The following is a 21,740-nucleotide window of genomic DNA, read 5'->3' as shown; positions in this document are numbered from 1 at the left end:
GTGGTAAACTTCAGACACTGTAGTAGATTGCAGCTCCTTTTCCACTCGGTTATACTTCAATCATGAAGGTGCAGCAATGTAGGATTTCACCGTATGCTGGATAGCCAAAATCAGATGGCATTTGTTGTTGCAAAGAAAGTAGTAGGCCGTGCGCTCTTCCCTCCTCTGTTAGTCACTGCTGTGGCTTGTACATACATTAACTCACTTGAACCATTAATTATCTTTTAAAATTTGCCTTTTAATATGTCTGGGCCTTTTAACTTCCTGTTAGTGATCATGATCATGACTGCAGCTAGTTGCTTCTCTGCCTACACAGAAAGGGCTTGTTTGATTGACCCACACAAAGTAGGATCATAGAAGTCAGGAATGACTCTTTGGAGCCATTTCTAAACAACAATAGATTCCAAGGTCATCAGTTGAAGTTGTTAGGTGGTGTAGCCACTTTGCCATGGTCTGTAAGAAGAGACAAACTGTCACCCTCAGCTAACAGAAAATATGGTGAGTAAAGGGCAACCCAAAAACCTCCAAAAAGACATAGGCCTGCCACAATCTGGAATCTGCCAGAACACCAGTGTCCCTGTTTATGGTCAAGCGAGTTTTACGTCCCTGAGGACTGATGGACTGCTGTCCAAGAAAGAAGTCGCTGCTTAAAGAACAACGCCTTCAAGTTCAATCAAAGGCATCAGTTGAACACATGGACAAAGAAAAGTCCTTCTGCAATAAGGATGTGTTTGGTTTTTAAACCAGACCATCAGGGATTGAGTTGGTTCTCCACAATGATGCATGTTTGGAGGGGTGCAAACAACTGTGGAAGCATCATGCAATGGGTCCTACCTCCATACCCTCAAACCATTAACACAACTGAATGTTCAGACAACACCAGAGGTGGTTGTGGAAAGGCTAAAGTAGGCTAACATTAAACCTCTGGACTGGCCTTTCCAAAGTCTTGACCTTAACCTATAGAAAACCTGCGGACTGTGCCTAAAAGTACCGTGCATGCCAGAAATATCCAGCTAGAATTTACCCAGAAGCTTGTTGATGGCTGCCAAAAGGTCTTGGTCAATGGGCAAGTTGCAAAGAGACGTTATAATAATTCTATATAATATTTATTTATATTTAAAACTGCACTAATGAAAGATGTATGTTGCACACCCATACACTCAAGGAAACAAAATATTTTATTTAATAAATAACTGAAACCCTAACACTGTCGTAATATTTAGAAATAAAGTAGAAATTGCGAATGTAAGAACTGTTCAGTCTGTCAACAGCTCAGTAATAAATACATTAGATTGCTAATAAATAAATAAATTATAAAAAAAGTAAAAAAAAATATATATATAAATATATATAAATATATATATAGTCAGCAGTACCATCACAATTGTATTTATTTATTGTATTTATGTTTTATAAAACCTAAATACAATAGGAGAAGTCGTCTGTGATAGTCACTAGAAGTGTACAAGTTCACAGTGCGCAAGTGCGCCAATCAGGACACAGCCATTCATACATGCAGGCCTGGAAGCTCCGCCTCCCTTTCTTGTATCGTTTGATTGACAGAGCAGCCGGCAAATGGCATTTCTCGGTCTGACGTCACCATCACGGTCCGAGTATCAAGCTAGTTTGTGAGTTTTTCAGTCATCTGGTCAATGAAAATTGTGCTGTCCATACATAGCCATCGGATCGCTGCGGTCACAAATGCACTGGCGAAAATCCCTGTTTTCTCTTCCCCAATGGGAGACGGCTGTGAGTGAATGACGGAGATACGCCGAGTTGGACGCTTACAGTAGTCTGAGAGTGTGCACAGCCTCTTCACCCACTAACGGCTTTTCTGGAGGGAAAATATATAACAAAAAAAAAAAGCCCACAGAGAAGATAACGTTCAATTAACAGGTAGAGAGACGTTAACGTTTTTACTTCACCGGCAGGTTTCAGGAATTAGGATGTAGCCAGTTTTCGTCATCTGTCTTTCTTCGTGAATAGTCGACTAACTCAGAAGAATACATGTGTCTCTAATGTGACCCTTCTTCTAGCTATAGGTTAGCCAGCTAGATCTCTCCATAACGCCTCTCCATCGCAGTGTGGCTGTAGGTGGAGTGGTGGATGTGGGTATATGGAGGCTAGCTGCGTTAGTCTAAGCTGCTAAATGAGCTGTCAGAGCTCTGAGCTGTCAAACCTCTCCCAATAAACAGAGCTGACACACATGTAGCTACACAACGACGAGTAGCGACGTATTTCAGTCAGAAAGCACAAGCTGGACAAAAACCCTGGTGTTTCTGCCTCTGACAAGACCAGGGAGAGGGGAGAGGGAGCGCGAGAGGGGAGAGAGGGAGCGCGAGAGGGGAGAGAGAGCGCGAGAGGGGAGAGAGGGGAGAGGGGGAGTGAGCAGCATTCCCATCCCCGAGTTGTGGAGCCTCAGCACCGGCTAAGCAGCACCATGTTTACACCCTGCTTGTCCCCTTTGTCTGCTTTTTTGCTCGTCCTTCACCAGTTTCACTCAAATGAAACCTGTTTCGTCCAGGACAGGACTGAGCAGAGGGGTAGCAGCCGGATTTGAAGAAAAGGCAGGGAAGCAGCAGCCGTCGTTGGACGAAAGGTAAGGTTATAGATTTTACAGCTACAGTTCTGAGCCACACACACACACACACACACACACACACAGGTGAAGCAGTGCAGATGTAGTGTAGATGATCCTAATTTGGGCTTTCCCTGACTGATTAAATGTGTTACATTTATAATAAAATTAAATATAAAAATAATTTCCACATTAGTGGTGCAGCCTTTTTTTTATTTATTTTTTTAAAAACCTTTTTAATATTGCTTTTTAACCTTGCATTATTTTGGCTTTTGCATGAATAAATATTCAGACACACACAAAAAAATAATACACACAAAATATAGACACATCTGTGCAGTGAACCTACATGCAGCTATACTGACTGGTGCAGATACCCCCCCCCACCACCACCACCCCCCCATCCCCGGGGCTGGGCTTTTAATAGACACATGCTGAAATGAGCATGTAGTGCGTTTGGTAAAGGATGGCGTGTGTGAGTTGTAAAATGTCAATGGTGATATAAGGACCATGTTGTAGAAAGGCTGGAGCGTTGCTCCAGTGTGATGACGTCACCCATTCAGGTTGGCTATGCGTGATGTCACTAGACTTTCTCCTTATGCAATCTGGCTTCATTCTGGATTGATCGCTCATTTTCATTCTTCTACACGCAGAGGTAGATCTGAGCGCTACGGCTCATCTCAGTCATGCCAGAGAAAAGGACACGTTGTAGTTCACACACATTGCAGTCCCTCGTAATAAAGGGTCTCATGAAATCTGTTTTATATGTTTCCTGATATTTCCCCCAGTTTTCTATTTGAGATTTTTTGATTTCTTGTTTTTTATTTGAATTTTTATTCATTTGTTAATAACTAATGCACGTAATTAGTATGGTTGGTGTGGCGCAACAGATAACACAACTATTGGCCAGCAAGCTACCACACCATGTGGGAGACTGGGGTTCGATTCCCAGTCTGGGTGACTATGCTGCGCTACACCAATAAGTCCCTGGGCAAGACACCTAACGCTACATTGGCCCACCTCTGTAATACGATTAACCTTGTAAGTCTGGCTCTGGATAAGAGCGTCTGCTAAATGCAGATAATTTAAATGTAAGTAATATAAGTATGTATAAAGATTCTACACAATCAGGTTTAGTTAGACTGGAGGTCAGTACTTTACTTAAGCACACAAACATATAGTATATTCAGTAATACTTGTATCTAACCTTTGTTAAAACATTGTTAATCAACTATTAGCTATGTAATTTCTTCAGAATTTTTTTTCAGATTTTTCATATGTGAACTCTTATTTACAAAAGAAAAAACTGTACCTCCCTGCTTCATCACATCTTTTCTAGCGTGCAGCAGATCACAGAGATCAACTTTCAAATGGCAATATGCTTTTTGTTTGATCCAATGTGTAAAAAGTTGACAAAATATGAAACATTTATATGCACAGTATACGTAAAACTGAAACTACTGTTAACAACATGTGTAAAATAAGTTTTTTATAGTTTATTCACATTTATTTCAATAATTTTACAGCAGCTGAAGTAAAGCTGCAACTGTTTAACTACATCATGTTTTTAAATGTGCTCCTCAGTTCTCTACTGCCACATTATCCATCACATAAACATGATTAGATTTACTTTAAGCTCAACGGAACTGCATGAGAGCAATGCCCAAGCCCTAGGAATAAACCAGAGCCATAAAGAGAGGCATGACTCCTTTACACGGCCTCCTGGGGCCCGCCTCACATCTTGCTCTGCGGTTGCCGGACCATGCCTCATGTTTGACCCTGGTAGCTCTGCGGCAGCTTGTCACTTTTTTTTATGTTTGATCATTTATATACATTGGATAAAACATGTTTCAGGTATACATCTCTGTCTTCTTTTTCTGCAGCCTCAAAAAGATGGAACAGCTGTAGGGATGTCATACAGCTTATTAGTTATCAATCACATTTTTATTTTGGTGATATTGCAGCACGAGAATTAGTCTTTATAGAAATCAGACACAGTCAGTTGATCCAAAAAGTAGACATAAGCTAGGCTGAAAAAAGCAACAAAACACAGGTGTTTTAAATCTGCAGGCTCTTTTGAGAAGCGCATAAGAACACGGCGCAGGAACCTCCGCAAGACATCTGTGAGTTTTATAGGCGGGAAATCTGATGCCACATTGCACTTCAGACTGACTGAACAGATTAAACTAATCACAGTTCATATTTCACACTAAATGTATTAAATGTCAGTTGGATTATTTTTTGCTGCTACCTTGCTAAGATAGACTTCAGAGATGTTTGCTAGCACAGTTAGAGCACTGTGCCAAAAATATTAGATATTGACTTGACTTTTTTTTTTATTGTTGTGTTAAATTGTATTGGAGCATGTTGTTGTATTATAGCTCAGTTAGAGGTTGCATGTAGAGCTGATAGTTAGTTTTAGCCAGTTAGTGGCCCAGTTGTGTTCATCAGTCAGAGAAAGCTGTCATTTAGCCATAATGTAACCCAAGTGTGCGAGCCAAAAGTGACAATGGCCAGTAAAAACACCCTAAAGCTGGAAGAAGATACCTTGGTTGGAACCCCAAGACTCACAAAGTATGTGGGGGGGCATCCTACTTTGACCAAACCATATATAAATGACTAATAAACAGTATAAAGTCACCCTAACATCATTGTTATGTAATGTCATGTAACATCATGTTTAGCTGTAGTAATAGTAATGCTGAATTAGTTCTGTCAAATATCCAAGTGTTGGTATATCAAGTAGTTTGAAAGTGTGGCGTGTAGAAGATGCTGATAATGGAGGGTGGCAACTAGTCTGGGGAGGGGCCGTTCAGTCATCAGCGTCAGGTTGTGCAGGTGGGCTGTTGTTAACTTGGAAAAGAGTGAAAAAAAAATAGTTCTGTTTGAGTACAGAGAATAAGAACTTTATCAGAGTATAGTTAGTGACTCCAGCAGATCTGACTGTAACAGCTTAACTAAATGAGAAGAGCCAGGAGGTAACGCAGACATGGGAGCACCTGCAAGTCCAGACCAAAGTCTGGCCCAGTACATTTGATCCAGTTAGCTTTTGGTTTCACCTACGTGGACTGCCTCTCCCTATACTTGACATTGATTGGTTTATATATTAACCAATGGCAAGTTGACTTTTGACTTGTTCATCGGATAGTTAACGGTTTCGGTTAAATACTTTATCTCCTCCTCTTTCCTTTTGTTACCAATGCTTATGTTGACTTTTTTTCTGGTTGTTTTTCTTCTTTTATGGTTTTAATGGCCTCCACTAGTCTATGGACTAGTCTGCCAACTAGTCGCTTTGGATAAGAGTGTCTGCTAAATGCCTTAAATGTAATTGGTTCGAAGGTCAGAAACAGCCAAACAAGCTTTTTCACACTGCAAACAAATCAAACCATGGTTCAGTTTGATCCAGGCTGAGACCACCCAACTTTTGGTCCGAGGCACCTTTCACACCTGCTATTTTGTTCTTCGGACCGAGCTGAAAAGTCTGAAGGTCTGGAACAAACAAGGTAGGCGTGAAAGCACCCTAACGGGAAACATTCGTTACCAAAAGCAAAACTAAACATGTCAGTTTTCAGCCTAGGCTTGAAGATAGGGTGCGCGTCTCCTTCCAATAGAAGTGGACTCCCGTGTGAAGCAGTGTGTCTCAGTGTGCATCTGTCAGTCTGTTATAAGTGTTCTCTTATTCATTAGACAGTGTGTGGGTGGAGAAAACACATCCCACTGAGATGCAATATTTTGGTGAGTAAACATGGCTAAGAGCTAAATTTGTCCTTCTGGACTGATCCAATGCATTTATTTATTTATTTATTTATTTATTTTTTAACCACCAGTTCTGACTTGGAATGTTGGAGTAAAACCACAAAACCCCTCTCGGAAGTTACTATGTTTACATGCACAAAAAGACGGATTATATATATATATATATATATATATATATATATATATATATATATAGATATAGATATCATCTATATCGATTTCTTTTTGGTTTACATGCATGTTACTGAACTTCAAACTGAAATGCTCTTTTTTTTTAGGAAGCAGTCATCAAGGTTACATACACCCCCTTCTTTTTTTGTAAAAAAACCCCAAGAAAACACACCAGGCCAGGTTCTTTGAAGCAAGAAAGGACGCTGTACACACTACATAGTCTTTACGCACCACATTATGCTGCGATAGTAGTGTGATTAAATTACAATTATAAAAATTACAGTGTTTTCTCTTTATGGCTCTACATAAAAATAGATCTCAGACATTAAAGCTTTTGCGGCAGGGTTATTCTGATATAAAACTGTCACAATATCTCAAACAATTATCTCAAAATCTCAAATATTTCAGCAGATATCGACTTGAAGCATGGTTTAATTGTGCTGGGCTTAGGTGTGCTTAGCTGATCCTTCACCCTCAAACATGTTAACATCATTAATACCTCAGTTTACTAATACCTTAAAAAGCCTATGGCCTGCCAGTGGGCTAAAAGTGTTCTTACAAACTTCAATTACCAAAGAATAGCCCCAGCAGTTTGTACAGAAGTCCCTGTAGTTACTGAGTAAAACACCTTAGTTTGTAATAAGCCTTGGAGTGTTAAGGGGTTACTGTGTAGAGTTGTTTTTTTCTGGATAGGGATTGAGCCTAGTCCTGGACTGGAGATGGACCACCTGAAAGGAAAGTGTAATCTAGAACCAGGCTAAATCCCTAACCGTAAAACCGACCCACAGTCTTTTTAAAGACTAATAAGGAATCGTTGGTGTGCATGGAAACACAATTAGTGTAAGGGTAGCTTCTGTCAGGTTAAATAGGACACCTGCCCTACTTTCCCTTGCCTTTACTCATACCCTACTTCACAATGGAGTCATTTAATGTCAGGGAGCTCCACAGCTTTTATGTCCTTTTCATCCCCCTCCTTCACCCTGTTTTATCTGTGTCTCACACTCATTCACACCCAGAATCCCAGCTTTCAGTGCTGGCGTATAGACAAGCACTTGAAACCCTGCAACCTTCGCTTTGACATTGCTGTTGGCTTGTGTCAGAATAACCCAAAGAGCGGTGGTTTCGGCAGCAACGCTACTGGTCTTAAAGGAATGCTTAGGATAGGCTGGGTTATTAGGAGTTAGACCTATATATGACCTTTATGTGTCAGAGACCCTGTACAGTTTGCAAACTACTTTGCATTGCTGGGAAACTAGCCACTTAAAGTATTGATGATGACTTACAGTGACGTGCAAAAGTTTGGGCAGCCTGGTCAAGGTTTCTGAAACACTCATTTCAACATTTTAAGCAAGGTTAGTGTATTATAAATTTTGTACAATTTTATAGAAAAAGGAAAAAAGCACCTACAACATATATGCATTGGTGTTGCTGGATTAGTTTTACCAAGCTTGTTATGGATATGTGTCGTTCACAAGAAAAGTTTCTCAAAGAATTCTCAAAGCTTTATACATGCTTTCTTTTTAAAATTGTCCCAGCAATCTCCAGCCATTAGCTCCTCTAGGCCCACAAAGCAGGGGAAGGCTTTAAAACTCCATAATGAAATGGTGTAGGATTGCTAGAACGGCAAATCAAACCCTGGTTGACTGCAAAAGACCTTCAAGAAGATTTATCTGGCTGTGGAATGGTGGTGCACTGTTCTACTGTGCGGTGACACTTGCACATATATGTGCTTTATGGAAGAGTTTTTATTTTATTTATTTATTTATTTATTTTAACTAAATCTAATCAGCTTGGAGACGTTTGGAGAGTAAATGTGGCAGAATTTCATGAGAAAAAACCTTTCCAACTGTTAAGCATGAGGGTGGATTTACAATTTGTTGGGCTTGTTGAAGAACATGTAAATAACAGAAGGAAAAATGGATGAAATTCTTAAAATATTAAATAAATACCAGCATTAACTTTACAAAATTTACTGTTTACAGTAACAGCAATTTTGACCATGGGTACCTAAACTTTTGCATGTGTTCATTTAAATCTCATATGTAACTAATTGTGTGTAACAGGTTGCAATAATTCCTAAATCCCTTTTCACTAAAAGTGTACTTTTACTTATGCTATTTACTATAAAGTCGCTTAAGATAACAAGTAAATAAAAAATATGGACTAAGTATTGGGACACATGCTCATTAATAGTTTCTTCTGAAATCAAGGGTTAAAAAAAGAGTTTAACCTGTCTCTACTGTCCATGGATAGTTGTCTACAAGATTTTGGAGCACTGCTGTGAGGATTTGATAGCATTCAGCGAGAAAGGTGCTGGTGAGGTCAGGACGTTGGATGATCGCCACGTCATCTCATCCCCAACTCATCCCCAAATCACATTTATCATTCCAGAGAACACAGTTCCGCTGCTCCACAGCTCAACGCTGGAGATCTTTACACCCCTCTAGCCCACGCCTGGTGCCAAAAGCTTCATCCATACAGTCCTATTCTATTGACAGCAGTTATTCTTGCACCAGTTTCAGCTACTTGCAGCACAACTGCAAACTAATTAGAAGATCCTAGAGGAGATTGTAATTAGAAGAAACAGTGAGCACTACTGCGTAGCTCTAACTCCGACTAGGCCTACGCTGAATATCATGCTGCTGAACAGTAAATATCAGACTAATTACATTAGACTGGCTTTAACAGGCTACCAAGCTTAGAGGAAAAGGAGCTCAATTTTACTACAATTTTGAGTGATTTTGCAATATAGTATAAATGACAGGTTGTAGTTTTATGCTTTTCTACGAATCATCCAACATTAAGATCTGTGAGCATCATCGCTGTACTAAAAGTTTTGTCCGTTTCGAAGTTGCCTGGAGCCTTTAGATGAAACCTGACCTAGAAAATGATGTCGGGCCTAAAATCTGCTTTTCCTTTTTTGAATGAATTATAGTTCATTTTTTGTCCCTAATGTGAATCAGTCAGAAAGGTTGAAGACGATTTCCAAAGAGTAGCGTACAGATGTTAAGACCTTTTAGTTTAACGACTCTCTCTTTCTCTTTTACACACGCACTCTTTTCTGCATCCTACGCTTCCCCTGCTGCGGCACTCATGCATTTTTATGGAAGGATATGTGGGTCAGAAACGCTTCTTTGTGCAGCAGCCACTTACTAGTGCTAGCTGTAGAGGAGCAGCCTGACGCTCTGCGAAACAGTCAACGCTTTTTCTTTGGTAGTCGTCCCTCGCCGTGTCCTGCTCTCTCCTCATCTGGCCATTAGTCGAAGCTAGTCCTCATCCCATACAGTCTGTATGTGAGTGTGTCTGCTTTAGACGACTGGTTTCTAGCAATCTTTCCTTACCCTTCATTATGTAAATATATTATGTGTATTTAAAGGTGTCAATTAAGGCATTTATTAGGACTTTTTTGTTGTTATTTGATGTATAAGTAGTATTATTTTATGGAAGGCTTCTAAAAAAAAAAAAAAAAAAAAAAGCTCTGCTTTCATTGGCTGGTTTACAGCATCCGTAGCCCCACTGTACCTGCATAGCATAGCATAGCTTATGCTGCCATTGGTTTAGACCTTTAACAAGAGTTATAATTATTTTGTAATTATTATTGTTGTCGTCTCAGTGCAGTGAAATGCATAGAGAGGATCTGATTGGTTAGGATTTAGCTTTTAGCCCATACCTACCACATTTTCCCAGAGTGGACTCTTTTCTGTTAAACAGTCGAAAAGTACTTTACTGTCTGACTTAATAGTCTGTTGTCAGTTATAACATATTGTTGTCAACAGAATCAAAGAGTTGAGTAATGTAAATACTGTAGCACTGGATCCTGAGCTTCTTAGGCATATTTGAATGGATCGGGTATCAGCTATTTTAATCCTAGTCCAGTTCTAGGTCTTTGTTTTCACCACAGTGTTCTGAGCACCATCTGGCGTCCTTAAGGCGCCATTATCAGACATCATTGCTCAGCCGGCAGCACTAAGGAGCATTCTCAGAAGGTTTAGAGTCTGCAGTGTGGAGCTATTTTACAGTGAAACATAAAAATGTATTTCCTTTATAACCTTATTTATTGAAACACTCTCTTTTACAGATTAGGGAACTGCACATCTTTCTTAATTTTTAAACCAACGCTGAAGAGCGTATTCAGAACTGAGTAGAGGCTATTGCTAATGCCTACACACTATAGAAGCCTAATAATAGCACATAGGTGTCTGTCAAGTGTGAACGCTGCCCTTTGAACTATGGTGCGTACCAAACAGGTGGACAGAGCTCGCCTGAGCAGGTGGGTGCTCTGCTCCTAACAATTTGTTTTTACCATTTTGCCCAATAAAAATTTCTGTACTGTATATTATTTTGCATGGTTTATGCTTCAGTCATAATTTTTTTTCATTTAGTTTTTGCTTAAAATATTGTCTAGCATATAGAACTGTGAGGAGACAAGAAATATTACTCAAGACAGTCACAGCTGTGGACAATGATATGTCCTATTTGGATAGTGCACATTAGCCCCTTATCAGATTATCTACAGATGTTCCAGTTGTTACCAAACTATCCGGTTATGTGGCTGGACTTTTCTAAATTCAGTATAAATAACTGGTTGATTTAAAGGCTCTTTTAGTGGAATGCTGGACCCCTCAATGAGCCATATGTGACCAGGGCTGATGGGCAGCTCTGACAGGCCCTTTTCACTCCAGCCACCAGAGTTTGTCCTACCCCTGAGCATGACATTGCATGCATGCATGTGCACACAAGGTGATGCATTCATCATCACGACTCTACCATTGTGATGATGGACATAAGCAAGTGCTGGATGAAACCCATGAAACCAGTCATCCTCTAGGGGGAGTATGTGGAGATGGTTCAGTCCTACAAGTACTTGGGGGGTCCACCCGAATGATAAACCGGACCTGGCAGAAAACGTGGATGCTCTCTATAGAATAGGCTAAAGCAGAACCCTGAGGTCCTGCAATGTGTGCAGCACACTACTGGGGTCATTTGTGCCCTTTGTGGGCAGAATTCCCTTCTCTGTGGTCGGCTGGGAAAGCAGCACTTGTGATATTATGTTCCTTAGACACCAAATGAGGGGTTTGTGGTAAACCACACCATCTCTCTGTTGGAAGTTGCCAAAACAGTAGCACTTGACTGCAGTTATCAGTCGGTTATGTGGTATCAGGTCTGGGGTGTAATATTAATAGTGGAATATAGAAAAGAAAAGACCGAACACTCATGTTTTAACCTATAAGGGTTGTAGAGAGCAGTTTAAAAGAATTCCATAACAGTGTTAGTAATGAGATTACTATATCATCGCTCATCACACAAAAATGGAATCTCTCCATATTTGCTGTTTTTCACATTTTGTCACAATGCAAATTGGGCAGTAATGTTCATTGTGTCCAAATTGCAACGTAGCCAATCACAAAACGCAGAATTACAAAAGAGGCATGCCCAGAGGAAGCTCTGACCAATCAGAAGCTGAAACTGGGCGTTCCATTAACGGAGCAGAAGGGCGTACATCCTGCGCCTCTCAAATGTCAGCCTTTCCCCCTTTTAACCTCAGCTAGAGCTTTGCCGTTATAGTTTGTTGTCCCAAAATAATTAGGGACAATAAAAATGCCTTTTAATAAAATATTTTTACATTGACTTTTGTTGAAGTTTTTGTTGAAGGTTTTTTAGGAAAGTTGCCATTTCGTAGATACAGGGCACTATTTTAGTAATCTTAGACGAGCCGTTAATCGTGCAGCTTCATTTAGGGTGTGTCGGTGTGTCTTTGCTATCGTAACAGCGGTCATTGGTGTGTTTTGGGTGTGACGTGCAATAAACAAATCAGTGTGTCACATGCCAGTACCTTTTAAGAGCAGGTGCGGTCTGACTTTGGCGTAAAGGGGGGGGGGGGGGGGGGGTTGTCAACGTTTATGGTGGGGGGAGCCTGTGACAATTCACACCTGTGTTTTCCGTTGCCAAGATAGCAATACGACAGACATTTACCTATATGCACCTCATTTCGAGACCACCACGCCCATCAGCATAGATATATTCCCAAGTTCCGTTGCTACTTAAACTAAGCAGTCGGAAGGTTTGAAAATAGTCTGTTGGCGGGGTGTAAGATAGGGACCACAGTGTTTTTGTCTGACAGTGACAACATGTTGAAAACTATTCTCATTCAAAGAAAAAACGGCTTCTTGTAAAGTAAAGCATAGAAAGCACAAATTAACACCTAACACAGATTTGTACTCTTTCTTTATCCTGAGGCTTTGTGAATCGTTTATTCTAACTATTGTCTTATTTGTGTTCTCTGTGTAAAATATTGAGCAGACTGTAAAAAACGTATTAGAACAAAGAGTACTAAAGCCTGCAGTGAAGAATTAAGAAGCAAAACTTAGCATTGGTTTTGAGGTTAGTGAGACAGTTTGGGAGCAGAAGCCTGACCAGGATAAAGAGGTTAAATTTACATTTATGCTTTATAGTCATGGCTGAATGGCTGACTCTAGGTTGATGGGATGTGATAGCAGGGATAGCTAGGGTACTTCTAGGTATTCTAGATCCAGGTCATCATTAAGGAAGGTTAAGGAAAGAGCATTAAACACATTGTGATTTAAAATCTGCGAGGTGAAGCCTGCTTGGATAAAACCTGTCGTTCATAAAAAAATTAAATTGTCTATAAAACCCTGATTATTAAATTTCCTCTATACCAACTGTGATTTATAACAACGCATGGTAGTGTTTTCACCTTAAAATAAGAGCTTCAACATCATTGTGATGCTCCACTGACATGTAATATAGGGAATGATGTTGCGGTCATTGCCTTATTGCTGTCAGACGAATACTGCTAACTGTACTGTGTAACTCTGGTGAGGTGGATAGGACAAGACCACAGGTACTGTGCAACACTTTGTAACCAGAGTCATATTTGTGTAAAGTCCTATAATATTACTCTAGCACCTCAGTCCGCAAGCTTCTTTCACTTTCAGTGATCATTCTGTATCTCTGAGCTTGTCCAGAAATGCATGTGTAAGGTGTGTCCTTTAGTAGTGTCTCAAAGCACAAATTAAACTCCTTGGTTATAGGGGGAGCCAAGGAGCAAGAAATACACATTATTGCATAAATCCACTTTCATGGCTAAGACAACTCATGCCTTTTTTCAGGGAGCAGACTGGGCCAGAGATAAAAATCCTTTTGCCACAGTTTTTAAGTGCATGTAACAGCCGTGAAACATCTTTCTTCAAGTGTTCTGTTATTTCATCTTTCATATTGTTACAACCCAAGTGGATAATCACATTGCAACACTTTGTTCTTCTGTGTAATATCATTGGCCTTGGTACCTGAGAAGTAGTAGGTGATTGCTGAGTGTCGGTGTGTCGAGTATTCAGTTCACATTTATTTATATAGGGGTTTTCACAATGAATGTTGTCACAAAGCAGCTTTACAGAGATCCGGGTTTGAGCAAGCGAGTGGCGAGGAAAAACACCCTCAGAAACAGAGAAAAAAACCTTGAGAGGAACCAAGACTCAAAAGGGAAACCCATCCTGTTCTGCTCGACACCAAATACTGAATTCAGAGAATATAGCAAATGTTCCAACAAGACATAGAAGAGGAAAACGAGCCATGCAGTGAGGTGAGGATGAATCAATGTGAGGACCCAGAGCAGGACAGCGGGCAGCAGTGTAGTGGAGAGCCAGGTTAGGCAGTCCTGGGATGGAACAGTTGGAACTGGGCATCTCAGTACAGGGGAGAGCGAGAAAGAAAACAGAAAGGATGGTACGTCCATCTGCGTCTGGCGTCAATGTCATGTGTTGATGTCCAGTTGTGGCGACCGTGAGTGCTGCGCATTGGTTTCCAGGTTTTTTTGGACATTTGTTATTAGGCTACATTTTCCATCCCTAAGATGATGTAGGCGCGGCTCTTGCGATTTTCCATTCTTTCTTATTGGAATTTTGTTGAATGTTTGCCATTTGCACTAGTCAGTACTCTCACAATCGCACAAGAGGTTAAAAGTAAGCATGTTCTTTGTCCGTTACACGTGAACTGAGTCACCAAGGCTTGTAGAACTGATGCTAATGCAACATCATTGGACAGCTGAATGTACTTGGAGGAGAACATTAACTGCTAATTCTCTTATTTTAACTAACAGACACATGCATCCAGAGAGAGAGTGAGGCCAGTTGTGCTCTCTGGAACTCCTGGCCACGGATGGCTATGGCATCACTGGCGATCCAGCTGGCGATCTCCCGATGATGAGACCTATGCTTATATGTCTGCACCATTTAGGAGCTAAACTTGCAATTTTGATAGAATGATTGATTGTTCAGCTCTTGTGACAGACTTGATAATGGCATTATTATGAACAAATTTAGAGCATATGGTTAATTAATCACTTTTCCTGCTGTATGATTTGATAAGGTGCAGAGTGATCATATCACATACATCTTGACATCTTTTCTGGTGGTTTGTAAGTACAGTGAAGTTGACTGGAACATACTTTCAATTATTCTATGTGGCTATTTAAAGTTTGCCTCTGTTACCTGTAGCTAAAAGGTAGTTAATCAATTGCTTTGTATAAGAAGAAACTGGCACAGTGTGCAGACCAGTAAAACAGGCTACCTGCCAAAGCTTAATTTTAAGTAATGCACGTCAAGTTCAGAGCCCCCCTTATAGATAACAGTACATCACACAATGTCGGAAACCACATGAGAAATTTTACGGCCAAAATATAGAAGAGACCCAATTGCCATGTATGACCTTGAACTGGATGTGTGGTTTGGATATTGCTTAAAAGAACCTGCAGCATCAGACATAGAATACATGTGGAGGCTTTTGGCATATGGTGAACATCCAGTCTCCAAACAGCCAGCCTACAGCCTTCCTGCGTCTTTTTTCCTACAGATAGAGAGAATCCCAACAGCATGGTCCTCTCCCACACAGTTATGACTCTTCCACTAAAATCATACTGTCCAGATTGTTTTAGTCACTGGGTGTATTTATGTATGTTTTTTTTTTTTTTGCTACTTTGATTTCTAACAGTTGTGTGTTCTCCAGCTCTGACTCATGAAACTAGCAGCCAGTGCAGCTCTAAGCTGGATCACTCAGCTATGCTACGTCTTTGCTGACCGTCTGCTCGAAAATAAAGTTGTGGGTTTTTTTCTCTATTTTTGTGTCATAGCTGTCATGACGGGAGTGGGAGCCGAAGATGACATCCCACTTGGTGAGAGGAAAACTGTCACAGACTTTTGCTATCTCCTGGACAAGTCCAAGCAGCTCTTTAATGGCCTGAGGTCAGTCTATTTTTTACATCAATGAATGAAGGTGTAGCTTAGTTTTTTTTGCTTAATACATCTGGCAGAAGAAACTAACTAACTAACTGATATGAACTCCCAATAGTTTTCTACTCAAAGTTCTAACCTGAGGAAATATCTAAATTGTTGGCTATAAATAACTCTATCTTTCTGTTCAATGTTCTGGTCAGTTGAACTATCTAAAATGTTGTTTATCTAATCTTCTGACCTATCGAAATCTGATATGTGGGCGTCCACAAAACTCTAAATAAATAAATAAATCAATCAAAAAAATTCTACACAATCCTCTGGTCTATGGAACTGTCTAAAATGTTGGCTCTCTACAGATTTCTGTAGTGTTCTACTCAAACATCTGTCTGAAAGAACTGTCTAAAATGTTGACTGTCTAAAAATCCAATAGTTTTCTCCTCAAACATCTGACCTATGGAACTGTCTGAAATGTTGGTTATCCACAAATTTCCTTAGTTTTCTACTCCACCTTCTGGCTGAGGAAACTATCTAAATAGTTGGGTGTCTAAAATGTCCAGTGAATCATTCCAGCCATCATTCAGTGCATTCAAACAGCATTCCAAAGGTTTTTAGTTGGGATAAAACATCCCTGGCCATCATACTGACCAAGACAACTGAAAAACTGTTTAAAGTCTTAAAAAAGATGACAAAAGTAGGAAAAATAAAAATGGAAGGGCAAGGGTAAATGCAGGCCAGTTTGTTGAAGGTGGGTCATTTGCTGTTCAATGAATGAATCATTGTACTTATATTCCTAAACTCTTAAACAGGAATCACGTCAGTCTACACTCCTCTCTGTTAAGATCATAATTTGTATGTGACTAAGTCTTTTTCAGCTCTTTCTATTTATAGGACAAGTATGTCAGCGCTCCAGGCTGTTTCTTTCTCTCTCTTTCTCTATTGCTGACATCACCCTCCCCCATCCTCGTTTATTGCCCATTATTTATACTGTGAGAGATGTGTGCAGTTCATATTACTTGTATATATTGTATTGTATTGTATTCCCATTAGTAAACAGAAGGTTAATTGTATTTGTATGTTTTACTGTGTTGTATTTACTGTATCAACTGTATTGTTGATTTACTAACTGTTTAATACCATTGACACCATTTAATACTACTACTACTATTATTATTATTATTATTATTATTATTATTATTATTATTATTTAGGGCTGCTGCAATTAGTCGCTGTAGTCGATGACCTCAACGCTGAAAATATAAAAAATATATATTTTAAGCCAGTGTTTTAACATGATTTAAAATGTTCTTTTTTTCATGACTTTGCTTTTTTTGGTCTCTAAAACACTTCAGTTCAAAAAGCTTTTCCTCATTACCACTGCTTAACTGTTCCATGAGCTCAGTCGTTTCTGACTCCAGATCGGTCGGCTCCTTCAAAGCTACAGTTTTACAAAGCAATCGAGGCTGCAGTAGAGTCTGACTCTGTCGCAAAATAGGTTTTTAAAATTCTCAAGACCCAAGGCATCAAAAGTATATGATCACCTGAAATTAACACACAACAAAAAGGTGGCAGCTCTCTTCATGGTATTCAAAAACACAGAGCCCGATGTGAACACCCACTGATCACACACAGTCGAGCTGGTTGGTGTTTGCAGTGTGTGTTTGTGGGCTTTTGGCGAAGGGAATGGCATAAACATGGTAGATCACATACACTTTGACAAGGGATATAAATACCCCAGTGCACTGTTGACTCTTATGTTGAAGTTCTTCTTTAAATCCACAGTTTTACACTTTGTCTAAATAAAGGGAAATTTAAATGCTCAAGGGGACCTCGCTCTTAAAAATAAAAAAAAATACAGGCAGATTGTGCAGACGTATTTAGTATCCTATCCTGTGCATCCATGCTAAACATTGTGAAATGATGTGTGCTTTGAAAACCTCTGAGTGGTCCTTATTTGCCATGATTGGAAATTTCCAGTCCAACGAGATTTTGCCTGAATGTAGGAGTCTCACTATGTAAGGTGAAACAGACAACTTGAAGCAGAAACAGGCAAATAATTAGCCAATTCAACTTTATTTTGTGATTAGATCATTAGAATAAAATAGAAATTAAAGTAAGTGATGATAATGTCATGTATTTTTGACATCTTATTTATCATTCAAATTGTCCTATTGTTTTTGATTAAATTAAAAACCTTTGTACGTAAACCTTTACATTTTTTCATTTACAAGAAAATTGATCTTTAGAGTCCTACGTAAGTAATAATTTTTAAATAGAGAAGATTTTTAATGAACACATGAATCAAGCATTTTTTTTATATCGTTTTTAGGTTCAGTCCAAATAACAAATGCTCCATTCAAAGCTCCAGTGTTTGTGGGTTCTTAATTAGGGTTCAAATGTGAATTGTTCAATTATCACCAACACATAGCCATATGTACAGAATCACTGACTGAGAATCGTGTTAAATTTGGTGTGAATCTTACAGAGGTGCTACAAGCCTCCATGTTCACCACATTAGCAGGTATTTAGCCCACTGTTATCACCTACAGACGTATCATTCAACAAATAGATAGTAACCATGCTTGAGAATGTGCAGAAGTGTGTTCTCTGTAGAAGATGTGTGAGAAATTGTAGTATTGGGACACCTGCTTATTCATGTTGGAGTAACTGTCTCTACTGTCCAGGGAAGGCTTTCTTCTAGATTACTTTACTTACTGTGAGGATTTAATTACATCCAGCGACAAAAGCATTAGTGAGGTCAAGATGTTGGATGATCACCACCTTACCTCATCCCCAACTCATCCCAAAAGTATTGGATGAAGCACCACTCATAATTTTAGAGAACACCGCTCCACTGCTCAAGCCTGGGGGCTTTATACCCCTCTAGCCCAGACCTGGCATTAGGCATGCTGCTTATATGTGCTCATGTTTATCTGCTCCAGAGAGTCCTATTCTACTGCAAGTACTTATTTGCATGGACTAGACAAGCTGTGTGTGCATTTGCACATTTGTGTCAGCAATTGGTGTAACAAAAAGTAGCTGGATGCATTTATCAGAAGGGGTTGTCCACAAACATTACTTCATATAGTGTAAATTTGTAGGTTGGATGTGCACCATTTGCCGACTAGATCCTAATTCAGCATTACAGCAGTATTTTCCCAGATCAGATAAAATATTACCGTTCATGCTAATGTGGTGAAATTTCTTGAGGAGTTTCCAAATTTAACATAAAAAAATGTTATCTATCTTTTTTATCTGGCCAAGTTCACACACACACAGTAATAAGGCTCGGAAATGTTGGCAAACAGGACTTCGCACTGAATCCTCAGTAATGAAAGGGGGGGGGGGGGGGTGAAAAGAGTGGGCGTGAGGTGAGCGGTGGCTCATTATCATTTAAAGGAACCAGCCATTCTGAGCAGGGCTGATTAGACAGGGTGAGGATGGTTCTGTACAGGTGAGCTCTTAAGTGGACTCTTAAGGTGAACTGTGAAAAAAGGGGGTATGTCACCTTTAAGGCCTTTGGAGTTGATTATTAAGAATGCTGTGTTGATATTAGTCCTCTCCCCTGTCCTGTTTCTCTGTGCTAATTAGACTGGAGCTGAAGCTTTTGCCCTAGTTCTGCACTGAACTCTAATCAGCACCCTGAAGACATGAGGAATGATACTGCTATTATTATTTGGACTCATTTCATTATATACTATCTATTTTGAGTTTTCACGTTTCAGTCTAAATACGCAAGGGCCTGGTTGGTCTGAAACTGGCTAAAGTTAAGGTACAGTTTCAAGCTCTGTTCTGTGTGCTGGTCTTATATATTTGCCTTTTTTATGGCTACATAAAAAACGTATGCCTAAAATATACAGATATATCAAGTCTAATGATCAGATATGGCCGAAAACGTCTGTAACCGAGGACTGGACTTTCTAATTTGGTTTAAATGCATTTCATTAGTTTCTTAAGTTGTTTATTTATGTATTTATGTAAGAGTTTGTTTCCTCCACCTTGGTGATAGAATTTCCAGCCAATTTGTATAAAATGGTTTATGGGCGTATTAGGAAGGAAATGCAGTCTGAAGTAGGTTACTGATGTAAAGACTGATAATAAAGTAGTAGCTCAGGTAGCTCGGGTGCTTGTGAGGCTGTCAGGTTAGATGTTAGCCTAAGAGCTAAGGCCAAGAGCCTCTCAAACACCTGATGCGTCCTTTTCACCGGAGCGTCATGATCAAGCCATTTCTTTGGGTAAGGATGTTCCAGTGTTGGTTTCCCCTGCACAAAATGGTAAGAGCAGGCGTGTGGACGTTTGGGTGGATGTTTAAAATTATAAAAAAATTATATTTGACATTATTTTCCAACTCAACACAGCAATATTGGAGTGTTGTGGGACACACGATACAGACACATGCACCATTGTGAAGTGTACAAATTCTTTGAGGCAGTGGTGGCTCAGCGGTCAGAGCTTTGGGCTATTGATGACAGGGTTGTGGGTTCAATACCCAGGCTCTGCAAGCTGCCGCTGTTGGGCCCTTGAGCAAGGCCCTTCACCCTCTCTCTGCTCCCCGGGCGCTGGAGTTGCCTGCCCACCACTCTGGGTGTGTGTGCGCCCCTAGTTCACTAGTGTGTGTGTGTGTGTGTGTGTGTGTGTGTGTGTTCACTATCACAGCTGGGTAAAATGTTAAGGACACATTTCGCTTACACAGTACAGCCAAATACGTGCACCATATAATTTGTGGCCACTGCCGTCCAAGGTAGAGGACCTGCGTCTGTGGTTGATGTTATATGGTTTATACAGCGACTCACTGTTAACAGTCTGGTGGTAATGTGCTGCTCTTTGGGATCCGTAGCACTGAAGGTTGTCTGCAAGTATTAACAGCACATAATATCCTGAAGTCTTTGTGTTTTACCATGTCACAGCTTTAGTCAAAAGGCTTTTTGGTTGTGCAGAATTTTTTTTTGGAAGGACAAGACAACAGTGACTGAGGTTTCACAGTATGTCTCTTTCCTGTACTGACATTCCCACTGAAACACCTCCTGAAAAAGACTAAAGTTTAAGTAATCTTTAGAACCTGAAATGGTATCTCTGTCATGTCTGAAAGTCTGTGCTGACCAGTTAGTGCCCATCAATTCACAAAGACTGTCAACAGATCACTGAAGATCCTGCCTTTAAACGCAACACTATGATTCCAGCTCCCCAAAAAACTGTCAGAACAGGTGATGTGGAAGACTTTGACAACTTTGCCTAATCTGTACATGCCCTAGTTGGCATGCTTCGTTCCTCAGAGAGTGCACATGACAATGAGCTGAGATGCTGGCTCTCGTAAAAATGCTACTCAGTAAGGTTTCTGCAGAATCACATGCCTGATTTGTGGAGAATTGGGAAGAGCTGGCACTAGGATGTACTATGAGCAGAAGCTGGCGATCATAGCGTGACGCTCATAGCGTGAGGCATTCATGTGGAGGTTACTTCGACACATTGTTGCAGACCCCTTAGGTACACCCCTTAATGACAGTGGTATTCCCTACTGGCTAGGGACCCTTTCAGCAGGATAATGCACCTTGCAACTACGGTTTCACACAGTCATACAGTTCTCAAAATATAGTATGTGGTATTACCAGAGGCAGGGAATGTAATGCAGATGGTTCAACATTTAACAAGCCCTCTTTTTTTTTTTGCTTTTTTTAAGAAATGAAAAGCGACATATACAAAGTTCGGTGACCAACTAAGTGAACCCTTTGCACAGTTTAAGATCATTAAAGTCAATCATCAATAAAATCATCAGTAAAGTCATTCAACAAATGTTAAACCCTCAGTCTGACAACTGCAGATGTTAAACTGCTTCTAATCAGGAAAGAGAAGCTGGTTAGAATTAGCATAGTTAGCAGGAAAACACTAAACATCTGCTCACCACAGAACAAATTCAAGTCTGTCTGACTGAAAGCCCACTTATAAATGTTAAAGACGACAGTGACTCAGATCGAGCAACTGCTGTTGTGCTG

At 40.0% G+C, this 21,740-nt stretch overlaps 1 protein-coding gene across 3 annotated transcripts in view; it reads left to right on the top strand.

Moving 5' to 3' along the window:
• Positions 1–1,653: 1,653 nt before the first annotated feature.
• Positions 1,654–21,740, top strand: part of scai (suppressor of cancer cell invasion) — a 36,727-nt gene continuing 16,640 nt past the window's right edge. Inside the window, exons 1-3 of one of the 3 annotated variants that reach the window (XM_072672611.1) lie at positions 1,654–1,896; positions 2,525–2,599; positions 15,651–15,762. In XM_072672611.1, coding sequence (XP_072528712.1) covers positions 15,656–15,762 — 107 coding nt within the window. In that variant the 5' untranslated portion in view covers positions 1,654–1,896; positions 2,525–2,599; positions 15,651–15,655. Of the gene's footprint in view, positions 1,897–2,396; positions 2,600–15,650; positions 15,763–21,740 lie in introns of those variants that run through there. The other 2 variants (XM_072672603.1, XM_072672620.1) reach the window with 2 other exon arrangements.

Source organism: Salminus brasiliensis, chromosome 1 (assembly GCF_030463535.1).
Source record: "Salminus brasiliensis chromosome 1, fSalBra1.hap2, whole genome shotgun sequence".
NCBI classification, from domain to species: Eukaryota; Metazoa; Chordata; class Actinopteri; order Characiformes; family Bryconidae; genus Salminus; species Salminus brasiliensis.
This window is presented reverse-complemented; position numbering and strand designations above follow the sequence as displayed.